Here is a 25,307-nt window from a genome sequence, read left to right as displayed (position 1 = left end):
ATCTATCTCTTCCTTAAACACCCCCAATGATTGGGCCTCCACAGCTGTATGTGGCAAAGAATTCCATAAATCCATGACCCTCTGGCAAAAGAAATTTCTCCTCATCTCTGTTTTAAGTGGGTACCCTCTAATTCTAAAACTGTGCCCTCTTGTCCTGGACTCACCCACCAGGGGAAACAACTTAGCCACATCTACTCTGTCCAATCCTTCCAACATTCGAAATGTTTCTATGAGGTCCCCTCTCATTCTTCTATACTCCAATGAATACAGTCCAAGAGCCGACAAATGCTCCTCGTATGTAAGCTCTTGCATTCTGGGAATCATTCTCGTAAACCTTCTCTGAACCCTCTCCAACATCAGTACATCCTTTCTAAGATAAGGGGCCCAAAACTGCACACAGTATTCCAAATGAGGTCTCACCAGTGCCCCATAGAGCTTCATCAACAGCTCCTTACTTTTATACGCTATTTCTCTTGAAATGAATGCCAACACTGCATTTGCTTTCCTTACTGCCGATCCAACCTGGTGGTTAACCTTTAGGGTATCCTGCACGAGGACCCCCAAGTCCCTTTGCACTTCCGAGTTTTGAATTTTCTCCCCATCTGGATAATAATCTGCCTGTTTATTTCTTCTTCCAAAATGTACAACTGCACATTTCTCAACATTGTATCTCATCTGCTATTTCTTTGCCCACTCTCCTAAACTGTCCAAGTCTCTCTGCAACCTTTCTGTTTCTTCAACACTTCCTGCTCCTCCACCTGTCTCAGTGTCATCTGCAAACTTAGCCACAAAACCATTTAATCCATAATTTAAATCATCGATATGCAGTGTAAAAAGAAGCGGCCCCAACGCCAACCCTTGCGGAACACCACTGGTAACTGGCAGCCAACCAGAACAGGATCCCTTTATTCCCAGCCTTTGCTTTCTGCCTATCAGCCAATGCTCCACCCATTCTAATACCTTTCCTGTAATTCCTTGGGCTCTCATCTTATTAATCAGCCTCTTGTGCGGCCCCTTGTCAAAGGCCTTTTGAAAATCTAAATACACAACATCTACTTGAGATTACCTCAAAAAATTCCAATAGGTTGGTCAGGCAGGATCTTCCCTTCATGAAACCATGCTGGCTTGGACCTATCTTGCTTTGCACCTCTAGGTATTCCATAACCTTGTCCTTGAGGATCGACTCCAATAACTTTCCAACCACCGATGTCAGACTAATAGGTCTGTAATTTTCCTTTTGCTGCCTCCCTCGTTTCTTAAACAGCGGAACGACATTTGTGACCTTCCAGTCCTCTGGAACCATGCCAGAGTCTATTGATTCCTGGAAAATCATTTCCAATGCCTCCACAATCTCTAAATCCACCTCCTTCAGAACCTGTGGGTGCACTTCATCTGGTCCGGGAGACTTATTTGTCCATTTAGCTTCCCAAGCAATTCTCTCTAGTAATCTTGACTGTCCTCAATTCTATTCCCTGAGACTCCTGACTATCAGGTATATTGCTGATATCTTCCATAGTGAAGACTGATGCAAAATACTCATTTAGTTCCTCTGCCATCTCTTTGTTACTCATTATAATTTCTCCAGCATCATTTTCAATCGGTCCTATATCTATCTGTGTCTCTCTTTCACTCTTCATATATTTTAAAAAACTCTTGGTATCCTTTTGTATGTTATTTGCCAACTTCCTTTCATAAATCATCTTTCCTAATGACTTTCTTAGTTTCTTTCTGTAAGTTTTTAAAAGTTTCCCAGTCCTCTGTTTTCCCACTAATTTTTGCTTCCTTGTATGCCGTCCCTTTTGCTTTTATTTTAGCCTTAACCTCTCTCGTTAGCCACATTTGTGCCATTTTTCCATTCGTAATCTTTTTTCTTGGAATATGTCTATCCTGCACTTTCCTCATAGAAATTTCATCCATTTCTGCTCTGCCGTCCCTCCACCTAGCCTACTTTTCCAATCAATTTGGGCCAGTTCCCCTCTCATGCCACTGTAATTTCCTTTGTTCCACTGAAATATTGACACACCTGATATCAGCTTCTCCTTTTCAAATTTGAAACTGAGCTCAATCATATTATGATCACTACTTCCTAATGGTTCCTTTACCTTTAGTTCCCTAATCACCTCAGGTTCATTACACAGTACCCAATCCAAAACAGCCAATCCCCTGGTGGGCTTATCAACAAGCTGCTCCAAAAAGCCATCCCGTAGGCATTCTACAAACTCTCTCTCCTGAGATCCAGTACCTTCCTGGCTTTCCCAATCCACTTTCATGTTAAAATCCCCCACAATTATTTTGACATTGTTTTTCTGACACGCTTTTTCTATTTCCAGCTGTAACCTGTAGTCCACATCCCGGCTGCTGTTTGGGGGGGCCTGTATATAACTGCTGTTAGGGTCCTTTTACCCTTGCCATTTCTTAACTCAACCCATAAGGATTCTACCTCTTCTGATCCTATGTCCCTGCTTTCTAGTGATTTAATATCGACAGATAAGATAATATCAGGGCCACGCCAGCCCCTCTACCTAGCTGCCTATCTTTCCTATACACCGTGTACCCTTGGACATTCAGCTCCCACTCACATCTATCATTAAGCCATGACTTGGTGATGGCCACAATGTCATATTTTTTAATCTGTAGCTGTACAACAAGGTCATCCACTTTATTTCTAATGCTACGTGCATTTAAGTACAGTATACTTAGACCAGTATCTGCTACCGATTTCGCTGTATTTCTATTGCACAGCAAATTATCCTGTCTTCTCACCTGCCTGTCTTTCTTGCCATCTTTGCTGCACACTATTTTTGACTTGTTTCTATTTTCCTCTTCCTTGACCCTAACACCCTGGTTTCCTTCCCCCTGCCAACTTAGTTTAAACCCTCCCTAACAGCTATATTAAATATTCCCACCAGGATATTGGTACCCTTTGAGTTCAAGCGTAACCCATCCTTTTTGTATAGGTCATACCTCCCCCAAAATAGATCCCAATGAACAAGGGTTGTTAGGAGAATGCAGAGTTCACAAAGATACATAAACAAGCTAAGTGATCGGGCAAGGACATAAGAAATAGTGGCAGAAATAGTCATTTGGCTCCTTGAGCCTATGCCACCAAAGATCATGGCTGATTGATCTGAAAACCATTTTCCTGCCCTATCCCCATATCCATTGATTTCTCTAATATCCAGAAATCTTATGAACCAGTCTTGAGGGTGGTGACAGATGGAGTATAAAAACAGAAAATGCTGGAAACACTCAGCAGGTCAGGCAGCATCTGTGGAAAGAAACAAATTTACTGTTTAAGGTTTGAGACCCTTCGTTAGAATTGGAAAAGGAGAGAAAACAAGTTAGTCTGCAGTAGCAGAGAAGTGGTGGAGAGACAGGTAGAACAAAGGGAATATCTCCAATAGAGTGAAACCAAATGGGTTAATGTGGTCATTAGAAGCAGATTATTCCAGGCCTCAAGTTACTGCCCCCCTTTGTTTATAAATAGTATTGGCTGTTTTGATAACTTTGATAATTTTTGCCACAAATTTTGGTCCAGAATTGTCACCTTGGACCAGGTATCATTTCTAAGTGAGTGTTCCTCTGGAGGATTTGTTGTGATTTATCCAGTTAATGGTTAACATATTAGAAATTTCCTCATAGCAAATTATGTAGGCTGAGGTTTAAATCTCTCCCTGGTTTCCCCTGCAGTTTCAAGTATAACTTCATCTCCTGTAACTCCCTGCACTGCCAGAAGTTTAAATCTTCACTCTGGTTTTCGCCTTGCACTGTCAGATTAAATCTTTCCCTTCGTTACACAAAATGGTTGCAGCACAGACAGGACATTCAACCCATTGAGTCTGTACTGGCTTTAAGTTAGAGCAATACAGCTAGACCTACTCCCCCTGACCTCCCCATAGACTGACAAATGTTTCCCTTTTACATACTTATCCAGCTCCCCTTTGAATGCTGCAATTGAATCCGCCTCCCCTTGCAGTACACCCCAGACCCTGACACACTGATTTTCTTAAAAAAAGTTTCTTCATTGTTTTAGTTCATTTGCCAATCACCTTCATTCTCTGTCTCCTAGTTCTTGACTCTTCTATCTACTCTGCCTACACCATTCATGATTTTAAATACCTTGTTCAGATTTCCTCACAACCTTCTCTGTTTCAAGAACAATCCCTGCTTCTCCAGTCTTTCCATATAACTAAAGTCCAACATCCCTGGAATTTTTAATAAATTTCTTCTACACCCTCCTCCAAATCCTTTACATCTTTCCTAAAGGATGGTGCCCAGAACTGGACACAATGCTCCAAATGTGGCCGAATTTTATAAAAGTTCATCGTGACTTCCTTTCTCTTGTGCTCAGTGCCTCTATTTTCTAAAGTCCAGGATCACTTATGCAGTGTTAACTACTTTCAACAAACTCTGCACATGTCCCTCTTTTAGAATTATGCCCTTGCAGTTCATATTGCCACTGCACTGTCTAAAAATGACACCTTTCTTCTGGTTTAACTATCTTCTCTTTGCCCTTACACTGCATTAACTTTAACCTTTCCTTTAGTCTATCCTTGCACTGTCAGAAAGTGACACTTCTCTGGTTTCTGCCTGCATTAATTGACGTTCAAAGTATCTCTTCAGCTTTACCCTTCATTCTGAACTTAATCTGTTTTCCACTGAATTAAAGCTCCAGTCTGTCTTCTGGTTTCACCGTGCACCATCAGGTCACAATCTCACCTCTGGTTTCTTGTTGCATTGGATGAAGTTTGCACTTCCTCCCTTCTGTTTTCCCCTCCATTCTGCAGTTAAAATATCCCCTCATTTTCCTTTCACTGTCTGAAGATTCCTAATTTTTTTTTCATGTGTAATTGCACCCTCAAAATGGTTACTGTTCATGTGGCTCATTTCTTCTCCTGACTAAGAGGTGACAAAGAGGATTGACAAGGCAGGGCAGTAGACATTGGCCATGTGGACTTTAGCAATTGATCCAGAAAGTTGGAACACATGGGATCCAGGGTGAGCTAGCCGATCATGTACAAAATTTTCTTGGTGGTAGGAGGCAGTGGGTATGGTAGTGAAGGGTTGTTTTTCAGGTTGGAGGCCTGTGACCAGTGGTGTGCAACAGGGATCAGTGCTGTTATTTGTCATGTATTTTAATGATTTGGATGAGAACGTAAGTGGTGTGATTAGTAAGTTTGCAGGTGATACAAAAATTGGTAGTATGGTGGACTGGAAGAAGGTTACAACAGGATATTGATCAACTGGAAAAGTGGACAAGGGAATGGCAGATGGAATTTAACTAAGACAAGTGCAAAGTGATGCATTTTGGGAAGTTAAACAGGGCGGGATATGCACAGTGAATAGCAAGGTCCTGGGGAGTTTTGTTGAACAGAGAGACCTAGGTGTATAAGTACATAGTTCCCTGAAAGTAGGCGGAGTGGTGAAGAAGGTGTATGCCTTCATCAGCCGAGGCATTGAGTACAAGAGTCGAAAATCATGTTATAGTCGTAGATAATGTTGGCTAGGCCACACTTGGAATACTGCGTGCAGTTCTGGTCTCCACAGTACAGGAAAGATGTGGTTCAGCTAGAGAGAGTGCAGAAGATTCACAAAGATGTTGCCTGGATTGGAGAGCTAGAGTTAGGAGAGATTGGATAGACGGTGTTTATTTTCCCTGGAGTGAAGGAGGCCAAGAGGTGTCATGATGGAGGAATGGGAGGCAGAGATAGGGTAGATGCCAGAGTCTGTTTCCCATGGTAAGGATGTCTAAAGATAGATGGCATAGGTTTAAGGTGAGAGGGGAGGTTTAAAGGGAATTTAAGGGGTAAATCTTTCAAAGAATAGTTGATATCTGGAATAAGCTACCAGAGTCGATGCTGGAGGCAGGAACAGTAACAACATTTAAGAGGGATCTTGACAGGTATGACGAAGGCATAGAGGGATATGGAATTAATGCAGGCGGGTGGAATTAGTATACGTAGACAGACATGATAGTCGGCATAGACGTGGTGGGGTGAAGGGCCTGTTTGTATGCTGTCCAACTCTATGACTCTGAGTTACCAATATTTTCCCTACTATTAGTCAGCTTCGTACAATGAAGTGGTAATATTTGAACCCAATATACATCCTGTGATATGTTTGCCACTGACTGAACCTGCATGTTAAATGACCCCTTCACATTATTCAGAGCCACTTGGAAACTACAAATAGGAAAAAAAAATTCAGAAACTGCTGTTTCACATAACTCCCACGTTTTTTTGTTGCATTTTAAGATCATAAATTGGGCACTGTGCCTATTCAATGTGACATTGTAATGAATGGAGTTTTTAAAAACGTTTAAAAACTGTACTTATACAGCACATTAACAGGCCCTTCCGGCCCAACGAGCCCGCAGCACCCAATTACACCCGTGTTAACCTACTAACCTGTACGTCTTTAGAATGTGGGAGGGAACCCAGGCAGTCATGGGGAGAATGTACAAACTCCTTACAGACAGTGGCGAGAATTGAACCCCAATCACTGGCGCTGTAATAGCATTGTGTGAACCGCTATACTACCATGCCACCCTTATATTTGACCCTGATATTTTGCATTTAACAAATTCTTTGTTCTGTGAGAAATGTGCTTTGAGCTCTAAGGGAACAGAAAGTACCGGAAACACATTTGGAATGACAGATACAAGGGGTTAATGGTGTAGATTTTGCAAAGGACTTTCAGCTTTCTCTCTGCAAATTCCAGGAAGTTTGGTTTTCCTGTGCACATTTTACAGAATTATAGTCATAGATTCATACAGCATGGAAACAGGTCTTCGTCCCACCACATCAGCACCAACCATCAAGTACCAATCTACACTACATCAACATAAAAGAAATTAGGGTTAGTGTCAAGCCTGCCAACATGTTTGCTTATGGATGCCTGCCTGTAGCTGTGGTAACTCCTCCCAGCTTACAGTGGGAAATCAACTCAAACTACTCTTCCATTCAACTCACTTTTGCCATCTGTTTCTTAGTGCACAGGCTCCCTTCCTAAAACTGTCACTGTTTCTCCTTAAGCTATTCCTTAAACAAGTCCATCTGACCAAGTGAAACTAAAAACGTCATCAGTTCTGACGAAGGGTCTTGGAGCTGAGATGCTCTCTCACTCTCGTTCGCTCTTCTCACAGATGCAGCCTTACCTGCTGAATATTTCCAGCATTTTCTATTTTTATTTTCCATCTGACCAAGTCTGTGTGTCTATTTGTTTGATATCACTCTTGTGGAGCACCCGGGACTTTTTTCACTAAATTTAAGGTGCTATAGAAATGTAGTTACTGAAATAGCAATTAAGTAGATGAGACATTTATGACAGCATTTGAAAACATTCATTTTTACTTATTTTTCAACATCTTTTCCAGGTATGACGAGCAACATTTTCTACTCAAGCTGTGAACAATAAATCTTTCTATGAAAGAAGTCCCAATGATTCAGTGTTCAAAACACTTCAGAACTCTATAGTTGTGTTCCTGGATTGTAGGAGCTTTGATTTGTTGCTTGGCTAAATGGTAATTTGCAAACAGTTTAAAGGCTTTTTTGTTCACCCTTATAAGAATTTCTAAGGTCCTACCTAAATTGCAGGATGAACTTCAAACATACTGTGGCCAAGGCAGACAAAGCAACAAGATTGCAAGCAAGTGATATTTACTTTTTATTAACAAATACTTTGTAAAAGTTGGGTACATTCAATTTTTGGAGGAAAAGCAGATTAAAGTCTAAAAATGTTAAGAATAGTTTATTCTTTTCAAGTGGTTTTGTAGCTCCTGTTGAGAACCAGCTGCTCTCCCTCAGCTGGGTCCAGCTCAGAGAGTTGGGCAACCGGGAAGTGCTGATCCAACACACGATCCAGCTCTGGAAGCAGATCCCACCAGTGGGACAGGCGAGCTCCATGAAACCTCAGATAGAAACAGAAAATGCTGGGAGTGCTCAGCAGGTCAGGCCACATTTGTAGGAAGAGAAACAGCGATAATGTTTTAGGTGGAAGACCCATCGTCAGAATTGGGAAGGAGAGAAAAGGTGGTCGCAGGGAAGGTGGAGAGGGGGATGTTTCTGATTGGGTAAAACAGGGTTGACCATGGGATAAACTGTAAACAAGGATATCTGTTCAATGAGTGAATGGGAACAATTAGATAGTGAGAACATGGACAGAAGAATTAGTTGTGAAATGCAGAGCAGCAAGACTTGCCTGGCAGATTAGCCTGAGCATGTCCTCAACTCCCAGAGAATTTTTTTTTAAAAAAAAGAAAAACAAACTGAGCCAATTTCACAGATGGATGACTGATACAGACAGAAATCAAAGACTGATTGAGAATCTGAAATTCCATCCATCACAATTCAGACCCACCCAGAATCACAGAAATATTCAAACTATTCAACATTTCTTGAGGCACTGTTCTCTTCACATCCAACACTCAATGCCATGCGTCAGTACATGCACGCTCTTGACTTTTTCTCTGCAACCATCTTGGGTTGTGACCAGTGTATATGTGGAACAGTCTTTGTTTCTATCCTAACCAGGGCCCACTCCATCAGTACTACACTGGTTCTGCTTCATGTACAAATGCAGAACTCAATAATTTTATTACTTTTGCTGCCAATTTCCACCCTGCACATGGTCAATATCTGACTCTTCCTTTCCTTTTCTGCATCTATTGACATCTCAGAAGATAGGCTAGCTACTAAGATTAATCACGAGCTTTCTGACTCCCACAGCTATCTCAACTTCTCTTCTCACCCGCCTTCCTCCAATACAGAACAAGGATAGTTTCCCGGTCCTCAACAGATTATTCTCTGCAATTTCCACCACCTTCAAAGAGATTCCACCACCAGACGCACCTTCTCCTCTCCTCCCCTTTCATTTTGCAGGGACTGTTCCCTTCACAACTCCCTGGTCCACTTTTCCGTTCACACCAACCACCACACTTCTTACAGCACTTTCTCTTGCAACTGCAGGCATTGCAACACTTGTCTTTTCACCTCTTCCCTTCCCACCATCCAGGGAGACAAACAATCTTTCCAGGTGAAGCAGTGATTCACTTGCACCTCTTCCAACCTAGTGTGCTGCATTCATTGTTCACATTGTGGTCTCCTCTACATTGGAGAAACCAAATGCAGATTGGGTGACCACACTATGGAGCAGCTGCATTCAGTCCACGGGGGTAGCCCTGTACCACCTTAATTCTCCATCCCACTCCTACTCTGACCCATCGGCCGTGGCCTCCTGCACTGTTATAATGAGGTTACCTCATCTTCCCTCTGGACACACTGCAGCCCTCTGGACTCAATATTGAATTCTACAACTTCTAGGTAACCTGATCTCTCGGTCTGTATCAGTCTGTATCTGTGATGTTGGCTCAGCTGTGGATTTTTTCCTCCTCTCTTTTCCCGGTGCCCAGCCTTCCTGGTGTCTTCCTGCTCTGCATTTCACAACTACAACATTCTCCTCTCTAACTGCTCCCATTCACACTCTGACCAGGTGACTTTGTTTACAGCTTATCCCCATGGTCCCCCTGATTTTACCCCCATCAGAAACATCCCCATCCTCCACCTTCCCTGCAGCTAAACAAGCGTCTTTCCTTCCCAGATCTGGAAAAGGGTCTTCAACTTGAAACATTAACTCCCTCTTCCCACAGATGCAGCCTGGCCTGCTGAGTGTTTCCAGTATTTTCTTTTTTATTTTATATTTCCAGCATCTACAGTTTGACTTCCATGAAACCTCAGCAGGCAATCGCATTTTACTGTCAGTTGCAGACCTCCTGATCTGGGTGTGCCCCTACCAGCAACCCTTATCCCCATCTGCTGCTGGCTGTCCCTCTCCAGAGCAGGTGTCTGGAACAGAAGGAGGTGCATGAGAGTGAGCAGGTAGCACTCAATACAGATGGTATGGGGCAAAAAACTGTGGCAGAGGCTTAACATTGTGAAAATATGCAGTTTATGTGACAATCACAGTTGAGGTAAAGCCTTGATAACAACTCAATAAATTCACATTCAAAATACATTAGGCTGCAAACACAGCAGGTAAAGTAGCATCTGTGGAGATTTGTACAGTGTTATTCTGGACCTCAGTTACTTAAGTAGTTTTCAAGAAACTGATGTAGGAAATAAGGCAGCTGATTTATGAATAGCACGATCTCCTGGTCACTAATTTCATAAATATCAGATAATTATTTTTAAGTACAGGGGATAAATGTTGACCAGGACACTTTGTAAGATTCCCTTACCTATTGGAATGGGATCTTTGTCTACCTGAGAGGGCTGACACAGTCTCACCCTAAAAAGGGCACCTCTAGCAGTGTAACATTTGCTCGGTCAGAGAGAAATAGGATTACTATTTCAAGTTGATGCTGTCTGGTCTACTGTGCAATTCTATTTCATGTTATTTCAGATTTCCAGCATCCAAAATATTCTGCTTCTCTATCATGAAACTGCATTTCTTAAATTATTCAGAATTACAGTGTAATGCATAACAATTATTGTTTGAAAAATGCTTAACATTTTGTTCAACACTCTTCACTCTTCAAACAACCACATGCACTTCATGTCACTGATTGTTCTGGAAAACCGATGTAGGGATCAAGGCTGGGAGCAGCCGCTTTATTGGATTCAGTCCCAGCTCTGTAGTGAAGGAATGTCTGTGGAAAGGAAGCAAACACTTTGTCTTTCACCTAGCAGGGGCACTGTGACCAAAAATATCAGCTGTTTTCAGCAGTCTCTCATGTAGCATTTCCATTTTATTATATCGGTTTGCAGTTTGATTCCTTAATTGAAGTGTGTCGGAATTTTTTTTAAAAGGGAACGGTAAATTTTTCATTAATTTTCAGTCACTCGTGTGAATTCAGTGTTCATGATGTGTTCAAAAACCATGACTGGGTGTCATGGAGTTTGATGGGTGAGTATTAAACTCTCGCTGTCCTCCTAAAGCCATCAAGAGTAAGGGCAGTTCTTCATGTCAGCTTTAAATGTTCTGATGGCAGAGTTGTTGAGATTCCAGGCCTTGTATACAAGGACCAGAGCCAAAATCACTGACCATGTCCTCACTGGAGAGAGGAAGAAGGCAGCTGTTCCATAGGTTTTCTGCAGTAAGTAGCAGGCGTAGACTTGCCACCCAAGAAGTCCTAGCATGCTGATGTGCATGGGGACAGAGCAACTCCACCCGGTGTATTTGATGTGGGACCGAAAGTAGGCCCCTCGGCAGCGAAGGAGCAGGCACCAGCACAGGTAGCAGATCAGCGGAATGTTAAAAAATGTCAGCTGGTGAAGAGAAAAACAAATTAAATATTGTATTAAAAAGGGAGAGGCCCATTGAGACTTCGATGGTAGATTAGTGGGAATAATCACAGAATGCCACCCCCGTCTTCTCTGGATGCTGTCCCCATTTCTTGCCTCTTAACTACCTCAATCTCATTTCAGTCACTCTCGTTAACGACACCAAGGTTATCCTCTGACAGCACTTTATTCGCAGATGGGAGGCTACCTGCCGTCTCTACTGAGATGTCGGAAAGATGGTGGTCAATTAGTTTGTGCTATTAGTTAACATTGTGACTGGATGTACAGGCTAGACCAAGACATCAGCAGATTTCCTTCCTTAAAGAGCACTAATGAAGAGTCAGGATTCTCACAATAATCCAAGAGTTTCGTGTCATTTTTGCTTTCAAAAGATGGGGATGTGCAGGCAAAGCTAATACCTACTTTTTGTATGCTAATTTCAGCCTACTATTTCCAGGTATTTTAAGGTAAAATCAAATTTCTCTCGTTGTAAAAGTGACATGTGAAATCATGTTCTTTGGATTAGTTGTCTTTTAAAACCCATCCCAAAAATTCCCTCGTGGCACCCCAGGAGAGGGTGCAAGGAAAATTTACAAGGATGGCAGTGGCCTGGAGAATTACTGTAATGAGAAATGACTCATTAGGCTGGAATTATAGTTTTTTTGGAACGAAGCAAACTGAAGGAATTTATGAGGTGTATAACTTGAGAGGGTGAACAAGAAGGGTGTATTTCCCTTGGCAGAGGAGCAGATAACTACGATGGTGAATTGGTAGATGCATTAGAGAGGAATTGAAAAAGATTTTCTCCCCAAAGTGTGAGTTTCAAACGCACCACCACCTCATCACATTTAAAAAGATCCATGGATGAGCAGCTGAGAGCTGCAACCTATAATGCAACAGACCAAGAGAGGGGAGTGGGGGTATTCTAAATAGCTCTATTTGTGACCAGCATTGGTTCTCTTACCAGTTACCCGTTTTCTAGTTACCAATCCTCCAGCCAGTGTAAACAATTTCCTCTTTATGTACTCTATTGAAACCATGCTTCATATTCAGAATATTGTTACACACAACTCAGAATGTTGATCTTAGCATTTAAGTGTAGTGAGTGGCCTTGTCTACAATGTTCGAGAGGTTGTCAATTTACCTGAAGGATTCCAATGAGAAAAGTCAGGCTTCCCTCCAAGAAGTGACCATCAACGACGACACCAAAGACAAAGCAAGCTCCAAAGTGGCCATCTACTATCTCACCGATGAACCAGGGCCCTGCAACATAGCAAAAGTGAGTGCTGAAAATTTTACATCAACTACATTTTTGAAAAAAAGATAGGGGAAGGGGTGGGAAGTATTTATTCCCTTCCAAACCACACCGTCATTTTAGCAAATAAAATTATTGCAAGAAATATTATAGGCAAAAGATTAAGCTATTTAACCCCCTGAGTATAAGATCATAGTTGATCTATGATCTAACCTCCATGAATCTGGCTCTTCCATCTCTGGTTTAAAAAAAAGCTTATCAGATTTAAATTTAAGTTGACCCAGCATTGACTGGCTGTTAGTAAAACTGAGTTCCAAACTTCTATAACTCAACATGTGAAAGTGTTCAGTCCTAAAGGTTTGACTGTAATTTTTCTTTTTTTTTCTGGATTCTAGATTACCCAAACAAAATCTTTCTTTCTTCACCAACCACTTCCCATCAAAGCTTAGCCAGGATCTAATTAGCCTTTTTGGTTTTCTTCATCTGCCTTATGAAATTTTAATTATCTGTGTACATGGAGCCTTAACTTTCTGCCTTAAGGCTTTCACATTTCCTGGCTTCAAAATTTTGAAAGTACTGTCATTTTAGTCTAAAATGGATGCTCTCACATTTGCTTACACTGAAAACATTTTACCATAGCAATTTTCCTCATTTTCTGTTTAATTATCTTTTTACTTTTATGCTTCCATTTATACTATTTGCAATATCACCTTTTTTTGAACTTTGGTAAACTTTGAAGTATAGTGTTATGTCTTTTAAGTTGTTCATAAATTCAGTGAATGGTTTGGATCCCTTACACTTGAATCCTTTGGGTTATCTAATAGGCAGGGTGTGATTAGTAATGTACTTGCCTATTACTGTTTCTCTGTCTTTTGACATGGGCAAGTTCCTGGCCAGTTCCATCTCGCAAGCTCTCATAAGGGACATTCAGGAAGCATCTTAAAAGTTCATATAACATCCATGGTCATTCTCCTGTCCGCCACTTTAATCGTGTTTCAGGATAATCAAATACCCCTTTACAAAGTGCTGGTGCTGATTAACTAAATATTTTTAAAGTTCAAGGTTGTCACTCCATCCTTAATTATAGACCAGTCATTTCATGTTGATTTTAGACTAACTGGTCTATAAATTCTCCTAAGTCAAAAACATAAGAGGAGCAGGAGTAGGCCACATGGCCTGCTCAGCCACTCAATGAGATCATGGCTGATTGGATACAAAAACAGAAAATTCTCAGTAGGTCATTCAGCATCTGTGTAGAAAGAGAGAAGCAGAGTTCACATTTCCAGTCAATGATCTTTGAGTTTCCTTTCCAATAGCTGGTCTGATCTTGGCTTCAACTGCACTTTCCTACCTGATGTCATATAAACCTTGGTCTCCCTGAACCCTAAATTCTACTTCATCCTTGGGTATACTTAAAGACTTGGCATCCATAGATTTGAGGTGGAAATTCCAAAGATTCTCAATTCTTTGAAAGCAATTCTTCCTCAATTCAGTCTATGAGTAAATCATTACTCCTAGGTAATGCTCTCTTTTTCTACATTTCCAACAAAGGAAATATTCTCTCAGCACTTTCCCAGTCCAGCTTCCCTCCATATCTTAAAAGGTCACGGAAGGACATGAACAATTGACCATCTATGAAAAGGGGATAATTATAGTCATGGTATCTGAAATACACCTACTTCACTTAATACATGGGATTTTGTCACTCCTTGGTGTCATCATTTTCTTGTTGCTACTTTGCGCAAGTTAATTTAGCTAAGTCCCTGGTGCTGATTCGATATTATGTTTTTGGGATAATCAGCATCCTCTTCCATTACTGTAAATTTTGATGCAAAGTCCACTATTTCTGTAAATTGAAATGTTTAATGGGCCCAAATTGCACCTGACACCCTTTTTTATTTTACTATAATACTGACATGTTGTGTTGATTTTAAATTGGTGTATCTTTTTTTTTGTAGCTCTTACTATGTTTTGTCATCTTTTGTTGCATCATCTTTGGGTACCAGGATCTGTGCCTTTGCAATATTCTCACTTGCTTCCCATAAAATCCTGCAATTGAAACCACCTGGATATAAATGTTAAAAGGAACAAATGACAGACCACCAATGATGACATGTGCACAACTGTGGTTTGTTTAATTTTTTTTCTTTTTAGATCAAGAATAGGTTGGGTTACAATACAAGAAGTCCCGACTTACAAACGTCTGTACTTATGAACCGACCTCCATAAAGCCTATTATTTTTAAAAAATCGAGTTACACACAATGTTTTGTACTAACGAACGGGTGGACTACTTTGCGCGACCCTCAAAACACTGCGCGTTTTAAGTGGTTCGTCAGCCCGTAATCATGGCTTCAAAGCGTAAATCTTGTGCAAGTGATGGTGATGCATCGAAGAAAAGGAAAACGATCACGATTGAAACAAAAGTAGAAATAATAAAGCGTTCAGAGAGAGGAGAAACGCCAACAAACATTGGAAAAGCATTGGTCAACGATCGGGACAATTATAAAGGACAAGGGGAGAGTAATGGAGTATGTAAAAGGTTCTGTCCCAATGAAAGCGACAATTATCACTAAGCAACGCAGTGGTTTAATTATCGAAATGGAAAGGCTATTGGTAATTTGGTTAGAGGATCAAAATCAGCGTAATATTCCTATTAGCCTTGGCTTAGTGCAAGAAAAGGCGTGAAACCTTTTCAGTGATTTAAAGGATGCACGTGCAGCAAGTGAAGGTGCTTGTGAAGAAGAATTTGTTGCGAGTAGGGGTCGGTTCAACCGTTTCAAAGGGAGGGTAAATTTACACAATATCAAAGTGTAAGGTGAAGCAGCAAGTGAAATGTTGAAAAAAATTATTGAGGAGGGAGGTTATGTGCCTGAGCAAATATTTAATGTAGATGAGACTGGCTTTTTTTGGAAAAAAAATGCCTGGAAGGACATACATTTCAAAAGAAGAAAAAACTGCTCCAGGGCATAAGGCATCGTTATTGCTTGGTGGTAATGCATCCGGGGATTTCAAGCTTGTGTATCGCTCCCTAAATCTGAGGGCACTTAGACGAATCATCAAGGCATCTCTTCCCGTTATTTGGAAGGCAAACAGAAAGGCTTGGTTAACAAAAGCTCTCTTTGAAGATTGGTTCCTGAACTTTTTTGTTCCTGCTGCTGAATGTTATTGCTTGGCCAAGAAGATTCCTTTCAAAATTCTCCTTGTGCTTGACAACGCCCCCAGACATCCAAGCACTTTAGATGACCTTCACCCCAACGTAAAGGGCATCTTTTTACCACCCAACACCACATCACTACTTCAGCCAATGGATCAGGGAATCATAGCCTCCTTTAAGGCTTACTACTTACGCTGGACCTTCTCACAAGCAGTCAGGGCTACCCAAGATGATGCAATGACCTTAAAGGAGTTCTGGAGGAATGACAACATCTACGATGGATTAAAAAACTTTGCAGATTCTTGAGAGGAAGTGAAGAAAACCAACATGAAAGGAGTCTGGAACAAATTGTGCCCCCAATTCGCAGATGGTCTTAAAGAGTTTACAGCTGAGAACATTGCCGAAGCCAGGCAAGCTGTGGTTGATATTGGTAATAATCAACTGCAGTGAATCAATGAAGAAGCTGTCTTAGACTTGCTTCAATCCCATGCCAAAGAACTGACCAATGAGGACCTTATGGAGCTGGAGCAGCAGATGACAGCAGTTGAGGAAGAAGGCTGGGACCAAGAAACCCCAGAACCCAATAAGTTTTCGACGAAGGAGTTAGCTGAAGCCTTTCGTCTCATTGATGGCAAAGTTATAGGTGCAAGATCCTAACGCAGAGAGGTTCAACAAAGTTTACTGGATAGTTACTGATGGCCTCAGCTGCTACAAGGCCATTTATAATGAGAAAAAGAAAAGCTCTGTTCTAGCCACCCTTGATGTTTACTTTAAGAAATTGACGTCAGAAGTTAACCTTCACTCTCCAGAGCAGTATCAATCCCCGACTCTCCAGCACCAGGCCCATCATCCAATAAATAAAGTCATTTTAATTGTTAATTAAGGCTTCTTCCAGTATGCAAGACATCAATTGGAACGAGAGTAAGTGTTAACCTTTAATCATTATCTTTTCTTTTCTATCTAAACAGTTTAAGAAATGTTTCTTTAAATGTTTTTTATACCTATACACACACACTCTCTCTCTCTCAATTATAAACATTTGACTAATTGACGCTAGGTGTGAACTGTACGTAACTGTTCCGATTTACATACAAATTCGAATTACGAACAGACTCAAAAATGGAACTCATTCGTAATCTGGGGACTTCCTGTACTGCTTCAACTGAATAATAAAAATGCATTTTTATGACTTGTATTAATTGGTCATAATTTCTTAAATGCTTTATACCATATAATTAAAATGGCAAAATGTGATGGAAATAAGAATCCAATCAAATTGATGAAAAAGGTTTTGTAAACTTAAATCTTTTTTGCAATCCACATCTGATCTTCTAAAGACCTGAAATGGATGATTATAAAAATTTTGAAATCTTTCTTTAGGGGTGTTGAGTTATCTAAAGAAACTTGAACTCAATTAATTGTGCACTTAATAAACCAATTTAATAAACCTTTTAATCACACCGTTAAATATTATAACCAATATTTTTGAATAGTCCAAAGAAAAGCACTTTGCCTTAATCTTTAATCCTATATTTAAAGTTCTCTTTTGTGTTCAAGTCCCTCTATGTCCTCTATCTCTCACCTCCTCCAGTTCTTCAGCCCTCAAGCCTCTGACTTACTCGAATGATTGGTTAGATTTGGCCTGTGCTGCCTAGTCGCTGAATTGGAGCAGTTTGTCTAATTTAGAGGTAGGTCCTTATGATAAACACCAGGTTTACATCAAACTATAGTTCAGAATGCTGGATGCATGGTAGGAGGAGCTGAGATACAACGGAAAATGGGGAAGGACAAAGAAAAGTAATGCTCATCAAATGCAATACATTGTGGAACATAGTAGAAGTGGAACATCGTGGAAATTTTATGACAACACTGCAGTACTTGTCTAGAAACACATTAAAATACTCACCCACTGCTATGTAGCATGTGAACAGCAAGACTGGATAATAGAGTATGTTGGTCTTAGAGAACACATGAAATGAAAAGTTCACCAGAGCGAAGAAACCAGGGCTCTCTGGAGGGGAAAAGAGATTGCTTTAATTTCCTGTAAAATAGTTGTAATCTTAAGTTTTAAAAGAGAACTTCAAGGAAGTAGCACACAAGGAGGCCATTGAGCCATTGGTCAAAACTGCTCCATTAGTCCCATTTTTTGATGGCCTTGCACAATTTTCCTTTTCGGATATCTGTCCAATTCTGCTTGCAAGTTTTTTTTTAATTGGCTTCTACCATCCTTTCGGGCAATGCAATCAACATCAGAACAGCTCATTGCATTAAAATAACTCTTCTTTCTCTCACAGAACTTGGGTGTTATCGGCAAGGCAAGCATTTATCATGCACCTCAGTTGTGACAAGCTGCCTTCATGAACTATTTCAGTGCTGGTGTTGGAGATTCTGCAGTAATGCTGTCAGAAAGGGCGTTCCAGGACTTCGACCCTGTACTGATGGCACATAACTTGAAGGGGAATGTGCACCTGCTCTCCTCATCCTTTTAAGTGGTAGAAATCACAGATTGTATCATAAAATCTTTGGTGAATGGCTACAGTCTCTCATGTTGTGCCAGTGGTGAGAAAATGGTGTATGGAGTGGGATGGTAGATGCTTTAAGAACAAAAGGAATAGAAACAAGGGTAGGCCATTCAGCTCCTCTACACCACTGAACGAGATCATGGCTGATCCTTTACCTTGGCCCTGCACTAACTCTTGATTCACATAATATCTATTAATTGATCTTGAATATACTCAGTGACTGAGTCTGCACAGCCCTCTTGCAATTCCAAAATTTCACAACCACCTCGATGAAGAAATTTCTTTTTCATGTCTGTCCAAAGGGACTGACACCTTATTTTTTCCAAAGTGCTCCCTAGTTCTAGATTTGCACAGAAAGGAGACATCTTCTCCACGTCCATTCTGTCAGACTTCTCAGGATCCTGCATTTCAGTCGAATTGCCTTTCACCTTTATGATCTTTCTCATAAGACAACTTGTCCATTCCAGGTTTTGTAAATCTTCTCTGAACCACTTTCAACTTAATTAAATTTTTTAAAATTAAATTTAGTTAAATTTTAAAAAAATTTTATTTACAGCGTGGTAACAGGCCCTTTCAGCCCGAGTCCGCGCCGCCCATTCTAAACCCCAAATTAACCTACCCGTACGTCTTTAGAATGTGGGACGAAACCGGAGCACCCGGAGGAAACCCACGCAGACACAGGGAATGTACAAACTCCTTACAGACAGCGATGGGAGTCAAACCCCGAATGCTGGCGCTGTAATAGCATCGCGCTAACCGCTACGCTACCGTGCCGCCCTGTTAAAACATCTTCCTTAAAATGGAGATTAATGCTGTGCACACAACTCTCTAAATGTAGCCTGACTATATTTTGCAAGGTTTCCCAATTACTTGTAACTGAATTCTGCAATTCATGCCTACAAGGGTATTTTTTCTGGTTGACAAGATGCAATGAATGGTGTGCCATAGGGATCAGTGCTGAGGCTTCATATTTTTACATTTTATATAAATGGATGAAGGCATCGAAGGTATGGTTGCTAAATTTGCAGATGGCACAAAGGTAGGTAGGAAAGTAAGTTTCAGAGAGGACAGAAGGGATGTGGATAGTGAGTGGGCAAAGATTTAGCAAAGGGAATGTAACGTAGGAAAATATGAAATTGACCATTTTGACAGGAAAAATAAAAAATAACTGAGCTGTACAACAATGGAAACAGGCCCTTCGGCCCAACTCATTCATGCCAACCAAGTTGCTGAACTAAGCTAGTCCCATTTGCCTGCGTTTGACCCATATCCCTCTAAAACTTTTTTATCCATGAACCTGTCCCAATGTTTTAAACGTCAGAACTGTACCCACCTCTACTTCTGCCGACAGCTCATTCTATATACGCACCACGTGTGGAAAAAGTTGCCCCTCCAGTCCCTTTTAAATCTTTCCCCTCTCACTTTAAACCTATGGACTCAGCTACCCTGGGGTTTTCCAGTGGTTATATTATCTAAACAGTATGAGGTTGCAAAGCCCTGACATGCAATGGAATCAGCGAATAATTCCCAAGAGGCTAACATGCAGGTACAACAAGTAATTAGGAAAGCTAATAATGTCATTGCTAGGGGAAATGAACATAAAAGTAGAGAGATTATGCTTCATTTATGTAGAGCATTGTTGAGACCACATCTGGTTGGGTAGAGTGCTGGCCTCCCTATTTAAGGAAGGATGTCAATGATTTGGAAGCAGCTCAGAGAAGACTAACTATATGAACAGCTAGACTGGGCAGGTTGTTTTGTGAAAAATGATTGGACAGGCTAAACTTGCATCGCTGTAGTTTAGAAGAGTGAGAGATGACTTGATTGAAACATTTAAGATTCCAAGTGATGCTGAAAGGGTGGATGTGAAGAGGATTTTCCTCTGGTGGGAGAATTCAGAACTAGGAGTCACTGTTTAAAATTAGTGATAAAGCAAAATTATTTCTGAGAGTTGTGAATATTTGTAATTCTCTTCCTCAAGTTGGTCACTTTGCACAATTTATGAATATTTTTTTTAAAAGCACAGGTAAAAAGATGTTTGATAAGCAAGGGTGTGAAAGTTTCCTAGGTTTGTCAGAAATGCAGTTAAAGCTATTGCCACAATCTTATTAAATGGTGGAGCAGGCTCAGGGTTTGAGTGACCTACTCCCACTCCCAATTTGTATGTTCATATGAATCAACCATTCTGTACCTGGCTGAAAGTGATTCTCCTGTAGTTCTGTTGCTGCTTTTTGTTTTAATGGCAATTTTTAAAAACTATTTTATTGTCTCCAAATACTCTCTGCTTTCAATCTACAAGACCCTGGCTGAGACACCATTTCATAGATGGAGCAGCATTCAATACCCTCATACTTAGCTACTCTTTGTGTGAGCTTTAACAATCCACATCCACGAGAAGGGAAAGGAGCTATTGCAGATACGGGTATGTGTATATCAAGCAATGTTGGATAGGGCTAATTTTCTCTCGTGCTCTCTCTCTCGCTCTCTGGGTAAGCTTCCAAACTTGGGAAACAACCTAGTAATTTGTCAGTGCAAACTCACTAAGGTCGCACCAAGATGCTATATCATTGAAGTTGGACTTCTTTTATCACAAGGGATTGAGACATGGGAAAAGCTAACAATTTTGCTTTCTTAACTGCTTGCCATGGCTGCACATTAAGTTTTTGAGACTCATTGGACGAGGACTTCACCCTCCCTTTGACCTTGTGCGCCCCTCTGATAATCACTGACATGGGGCTCAATTCTTTACAATGATGCAATCAGGGATTACCTGATTGTTCAGTCATTCATAATTTAGATGACTCATCTATTCAGGTATGTAGCTCACTCAAAACATTCACTAATGTTGGCTATTAGCCAGAGGGAGTCACAGGGAGGAGGTGTCCTCCAATGGACTAAATTGTTTCAGCACCTCTTTCAAATCAACTGAGAGATATTGAACATAACCTACATTTTCTACAGAATTAGCACCAAACTGTAAAACACACAAATTTACCTTTAAGCTGTGGCCTCGTCAGGTATCGGAAGGCAATGATTACAAGGATATTAGCCAGAAGGACCAAAATGAAGATAACTCTGAGCTGCAAAATATAAAGTCACATCATTAAGACACAGCCAATTCACGGTATTTTGGGCTTTAATACCATCAACTTCATGGTATTAACCTCCTGGTCTTCCTGAGATTGAATGGTGGCATGTCTTGGAGTGAGCTTGGAACAATGACAATTATGTACCGATAATGGCCTGGGGTCTCACTTACATTGTGCAGTTCTGATTATCCTCACGGCATTCATGCCATGTCTGCACGAGCTGGAGCAGGTCACATGAGGCAGGTAGACCACAAGCAGTGATGGTCCACTGCCTTGGTGGACTGCTCACACCATGCACTGTCAAGAGCCTGTTCCACCACTTACTAATGATCAACAGTTGAAAAGCAGTTAAAGAATTTTAAAAATGTTGCTGGCCAGTGCCACTGTATCAATGCCTTGATATGCAAAGTCTTGTATCCCTGTGGAAGAAGCACAGGGTTTCCTCTGCTGATGTGACACCATTGCACCGGGGAGCACAGTAGGGCCTAGAGTGCATACTCCACAATTAGATCTTCATTTATTTTCTTTCATGTCCTTAACAAAGCTACAATGAATCATAAAAGCACATTTTAAAAAATGAATGAATAAAAGAATCAAAAACTGAGGACAATGCACAAAACAGCTCTCTCAAGAGAAAAGTAAACAGCAGAGAGGAACGGCGAATCACAGAGCTAAGAGCAGAGAGGGACGGCGAATCACAGAGCAAAATGCAGAGTGGTGGCAATTTTTTCCCCTTAATTATCCTTTAATTTCTGAAGTCTGCGCAATCCTTTCTCAGTTTAGCAACATTTTCATCTCACTTAATATTGTTCTCAACCAGTTGAACACCATTGGTGTTCACTTTTCCAGCTACATTTTTGTTGGTCTGGGGAATACATTTGTTGAGGTCTTTGGGTTATTGTATATTCAATTTCTCCACCCATCTCAGCCAACTCAATCCTAATTGGCTTTGTTCAGTACTCATAAATGACAAGAGGAAGTGGTACTGAATCACATTGCAGGAGGTCCACACCTTCTAATTTCTACTGTTTCCCCCATTTCTCTGGTACCATTCTATACTGGGGACACTAAACTGCAAACTAAACTCTTGCTGTCTTTCAAAAGTCAGTGGTTGTGCTTACTGTCATGTAGTGAGAAGACCGGAGGATGAATGAAGCCATAATGTCGAAAGGGAGCAGCCTGACCTCTTCCATTGTAAACTTATGGCCGATAATTGTGGTTCTTCCAGCTTTGTCCTGAGAACAGGAAAAGAAGTGATTCAGTGTGTTTGGGGAATAGCAAGTGTGAGCAGCTTACCAAGCCTTGGTTCAAAATCACTTCTATTTAAGGGAAGCAAGCCTGAGATATCAACAGTCCTAGTCTTGCCACTGACAAAGGGACCTATGTCCAGCTTAAGTGGATTCCAGACTGACAACCGGAAATTGGGTGTGGTGAGGTCCTGTTTCTTGGGTCTGACTACAGACAATTTCTCAAGTCACTGCTGTGACCCAATCAACCACCAAGGGATTTACTGACATGCCTGTTATAGAGGGAAGGGTCCCATCAGATCAGTAAAGCTCCATGGACAACAGGGTAACAACACTGGCTCTTAAATGATTCAACAATGCGAAAGGGCAAATGCATGTTAGATTTTGGACAATACCAAATTATGATTAAAGACATGGGGAGCATCCAGCTAACAGATACATCACCCTTAGAAAGCTCATAGTAAAAATACCACACCTGTTTTGCCATTTGCCTTTGACCGGTTTCTCACCCTGCTTTCTACTGAAGGCAGTACTGAAAGCTTCCTGCCCTCAGATACAAGGCACTTTCCATTGCTGCCTTTTTTTACTTGCAGTCTAAAACAAGTCTCAGAGACTTCAGTCGAGCAAAATTCATTTATTTGTTTAATCGGTGTGCATTCACTTTCCTACACAGCATTCAAGGATTGAAGTTCAGATCAATTTCCTTTCCCTTGTGCCTTGATCCGCTGTGGCTAAGATCTAACAGGACTGAGGATCAAATTAATCACCTTTTGCTCTCTGTGGCTGTTGTACATTTCCTTTGGCATGGAATACATTCATAACGCTGCAATACTCTGGAGGAGCAATTTCAATTTGTTTTCTCTAAACACAGGATTAATTGTCCAATTCACCCCTGATCAAATGTCCTTACCCACTGTTGGAGCTGCCCTGTTTCTCGAATGATCTGGTGCAATTTGCACTTCATTAATGATAAGTTCTATAGCTACTGTAGACTGTGGAACAAAATTAACATCCTTACATAAAGAAAGCTGCTGTCCCCATTGTTTGGGGATTAATAGAAATGCAAATCTACCTTTACCTATGACACCATTCACATTTTCCAAATATTCTCTTTTTGCAATGAAGTACATTTAAAGTCTTGTTACTATTGTAATGTAGAAAGAGGTAGCAGACTATTTACACAGAGTAACACCCCACAAACCAGCAATGCCATTGTGATGAGATAATCCACTTTCAAGTTAATTGAGAATGCATATTGGTCAGAGTATCAGGGAGAACTACCCTGCTCTTTTTGAAATAGTAGAGTGGGATCCTTTACATCTACTTGAGGGGGGCAGACAGGGTTTCAGATCAGTGCCTGCTACCACCAATGTTGTCTGTACAAAGTCCCTCAAATCCATTGGGACGATCTGAACCAACATTAATGTCCTCTCCCAGGCCAGCATCCTGAGTATCAGTGCCCTAATTACACCAGTCAGGCCCTGTTGTTCACATGTCTGATATCAGATGCCTAAAGGTCCACTCACTGGTTCTGTCTTCTTGGCAAGAGATTACCAGGAGGACAGAGAAAATGCTTCAAGCATGTTCTCATTGCCTCCTTGAAAAAAAATGGAACACCCCCACCAACTCGTAGGAATCCTTGACCCATGATCACTCAAAATGGAGGAGCATCATCTGGGAAGACAACAAGCTCTCAAGAGTCACTGCAACAGGAACACACACAGTGGCAGCACTCTCATACATGTCAGAGGTCATTGGTTCCAGTCTCATTACAGAGAACACATGAAACTGGAACAGAAGTGGACAAGTCAGCCCCTTCAATCTGCTTCCTTAATCAGTGTGATGGCTGATCCAATCTTGGACTCAACACCACTTTCCTGCTCTCTCCCCATATGCTTCAACCCCCTTCTCATTATCCTCCTTGAACATATTCAACAACCCTGTATCCATAGCTCTCTCAGTAGTGAATGGTAAAGATTCATGACCGAGAGGAACAACACCTCCATCTGAAATGGGCGACCCCTTATTCACAATTTATGCCCACAGTTGTAGAAGCCCCTATGGGGAAAGAGAGCCTATCAGCATCCACCCTCTAGATCTCCTCAGAACCTTGTGTTTCAATAAGATCATCTCTCTTTCTTCCATACTCCAATGGATACAGGCCCCACCTTTCTTCATACATCAACCCCTTCTTCCCAGGAATCAACTTGCTGAAGTTTCACCGCATTGCCACCAAAGTAAGCACATCCTTTCTCAAGAATGGAGAGCAAACTATAACACGGTATTCCACGTGCAGTCTCACTGTACTCGGACAGATTGCATCAACTAGTCCTGTTCTTATACTCCACATCCTGTTCTTATACTCCACATCCCGTGCAATGAAGGCTAGCATCCCATTAGCCTTCCTAATTACTTGCTGTACCCGCATGCCAATCTTTTGTGTTTCATTTAACAGAACCCCCAGATTCTTTACTGTCCTTTCAGCATTGTAATTGTCTATTGAAATTTGGGACACTGCTTTCAGACTCAAATTGAATTTCTTCTATGGTTTCTGGACTATATTCATTTTGCAACCAACATCACTAAAACAGCTTATCTTGTTTATCACATTACTGTTTGTGGGAGCTTGCTGGGTGCAAATTGTCTGCGACACTTCCTGCTTTGCAACACTTCAACAGTACATCTGAGACCGCTATGGGACAATGCTGAAGTTGAGAAGGGCACTGAAGAAACGATTGAAGCTTCTGATATTAATAGTG

The 25,307-nt window shown here is 41.1% G+C and overlaps 1 protein-coding gene across 2 annotated transcripts in view; it reads right to left on the bottom strand.

Annotated features, from left to right (window-relative positions):
* Window positions 1-7,413: 7,413 nt before the first annotated feature.
* The window catches only part of tmem62 (transmembrane protein 62), a 64,348-nt gene continuing 46,454 nt past the window's right edge, over window positions 7,414-25,307 (bottom strand). For both annotated transcript variants that reach the window (XM_052011339.1, XM_052011348.1), the window contains 5 exons: window positions 22,423-22,536; window positions 21,208-21,292; window positions 17,597-17,701; window positions 12,424-12,542; window positions 7,414-11,264 (listed from right to left, as the gene is read on the bottom strand). In XM_052011339.1, the coding sequence (XP_051867299.1) occupies window positions 10,938-11,264; window positions 12,424-12,542; window positions 17,597-17,701; window positions 21,208-21,292; window positions 22,423-22,536 (750 nt within the window). In that variant the 3' untranslated portion in view covers window positions 7,414-10,937. The remainder of the gene's footprint in view (window positions 11,265-12,423; window positions 12,543-17,596; window positions 17,702-21,207; window positions 21,293-22,422; window positions 22,537-25,307) is intronic.

Source organism: Pristis pectinata, chromosome 1 (genome assembly GCF_009764475.1).
Source record: "Pristis pectinata isolate sPriPec2 chromosome 1, sPriPec2.1.pri, whole genome shotgun sequence".
Lineage (NCBI taxonomy): Eukaryota > Metazoa > Chordata > Chondrichthyes > Rhinopristiformes > Pristidae > Pristis > Pristis pectinata.
Note: the sequence above shows the minus strand (reverse complement) of the source record. Positions and strands in the feature narration are given on the sequence as shown.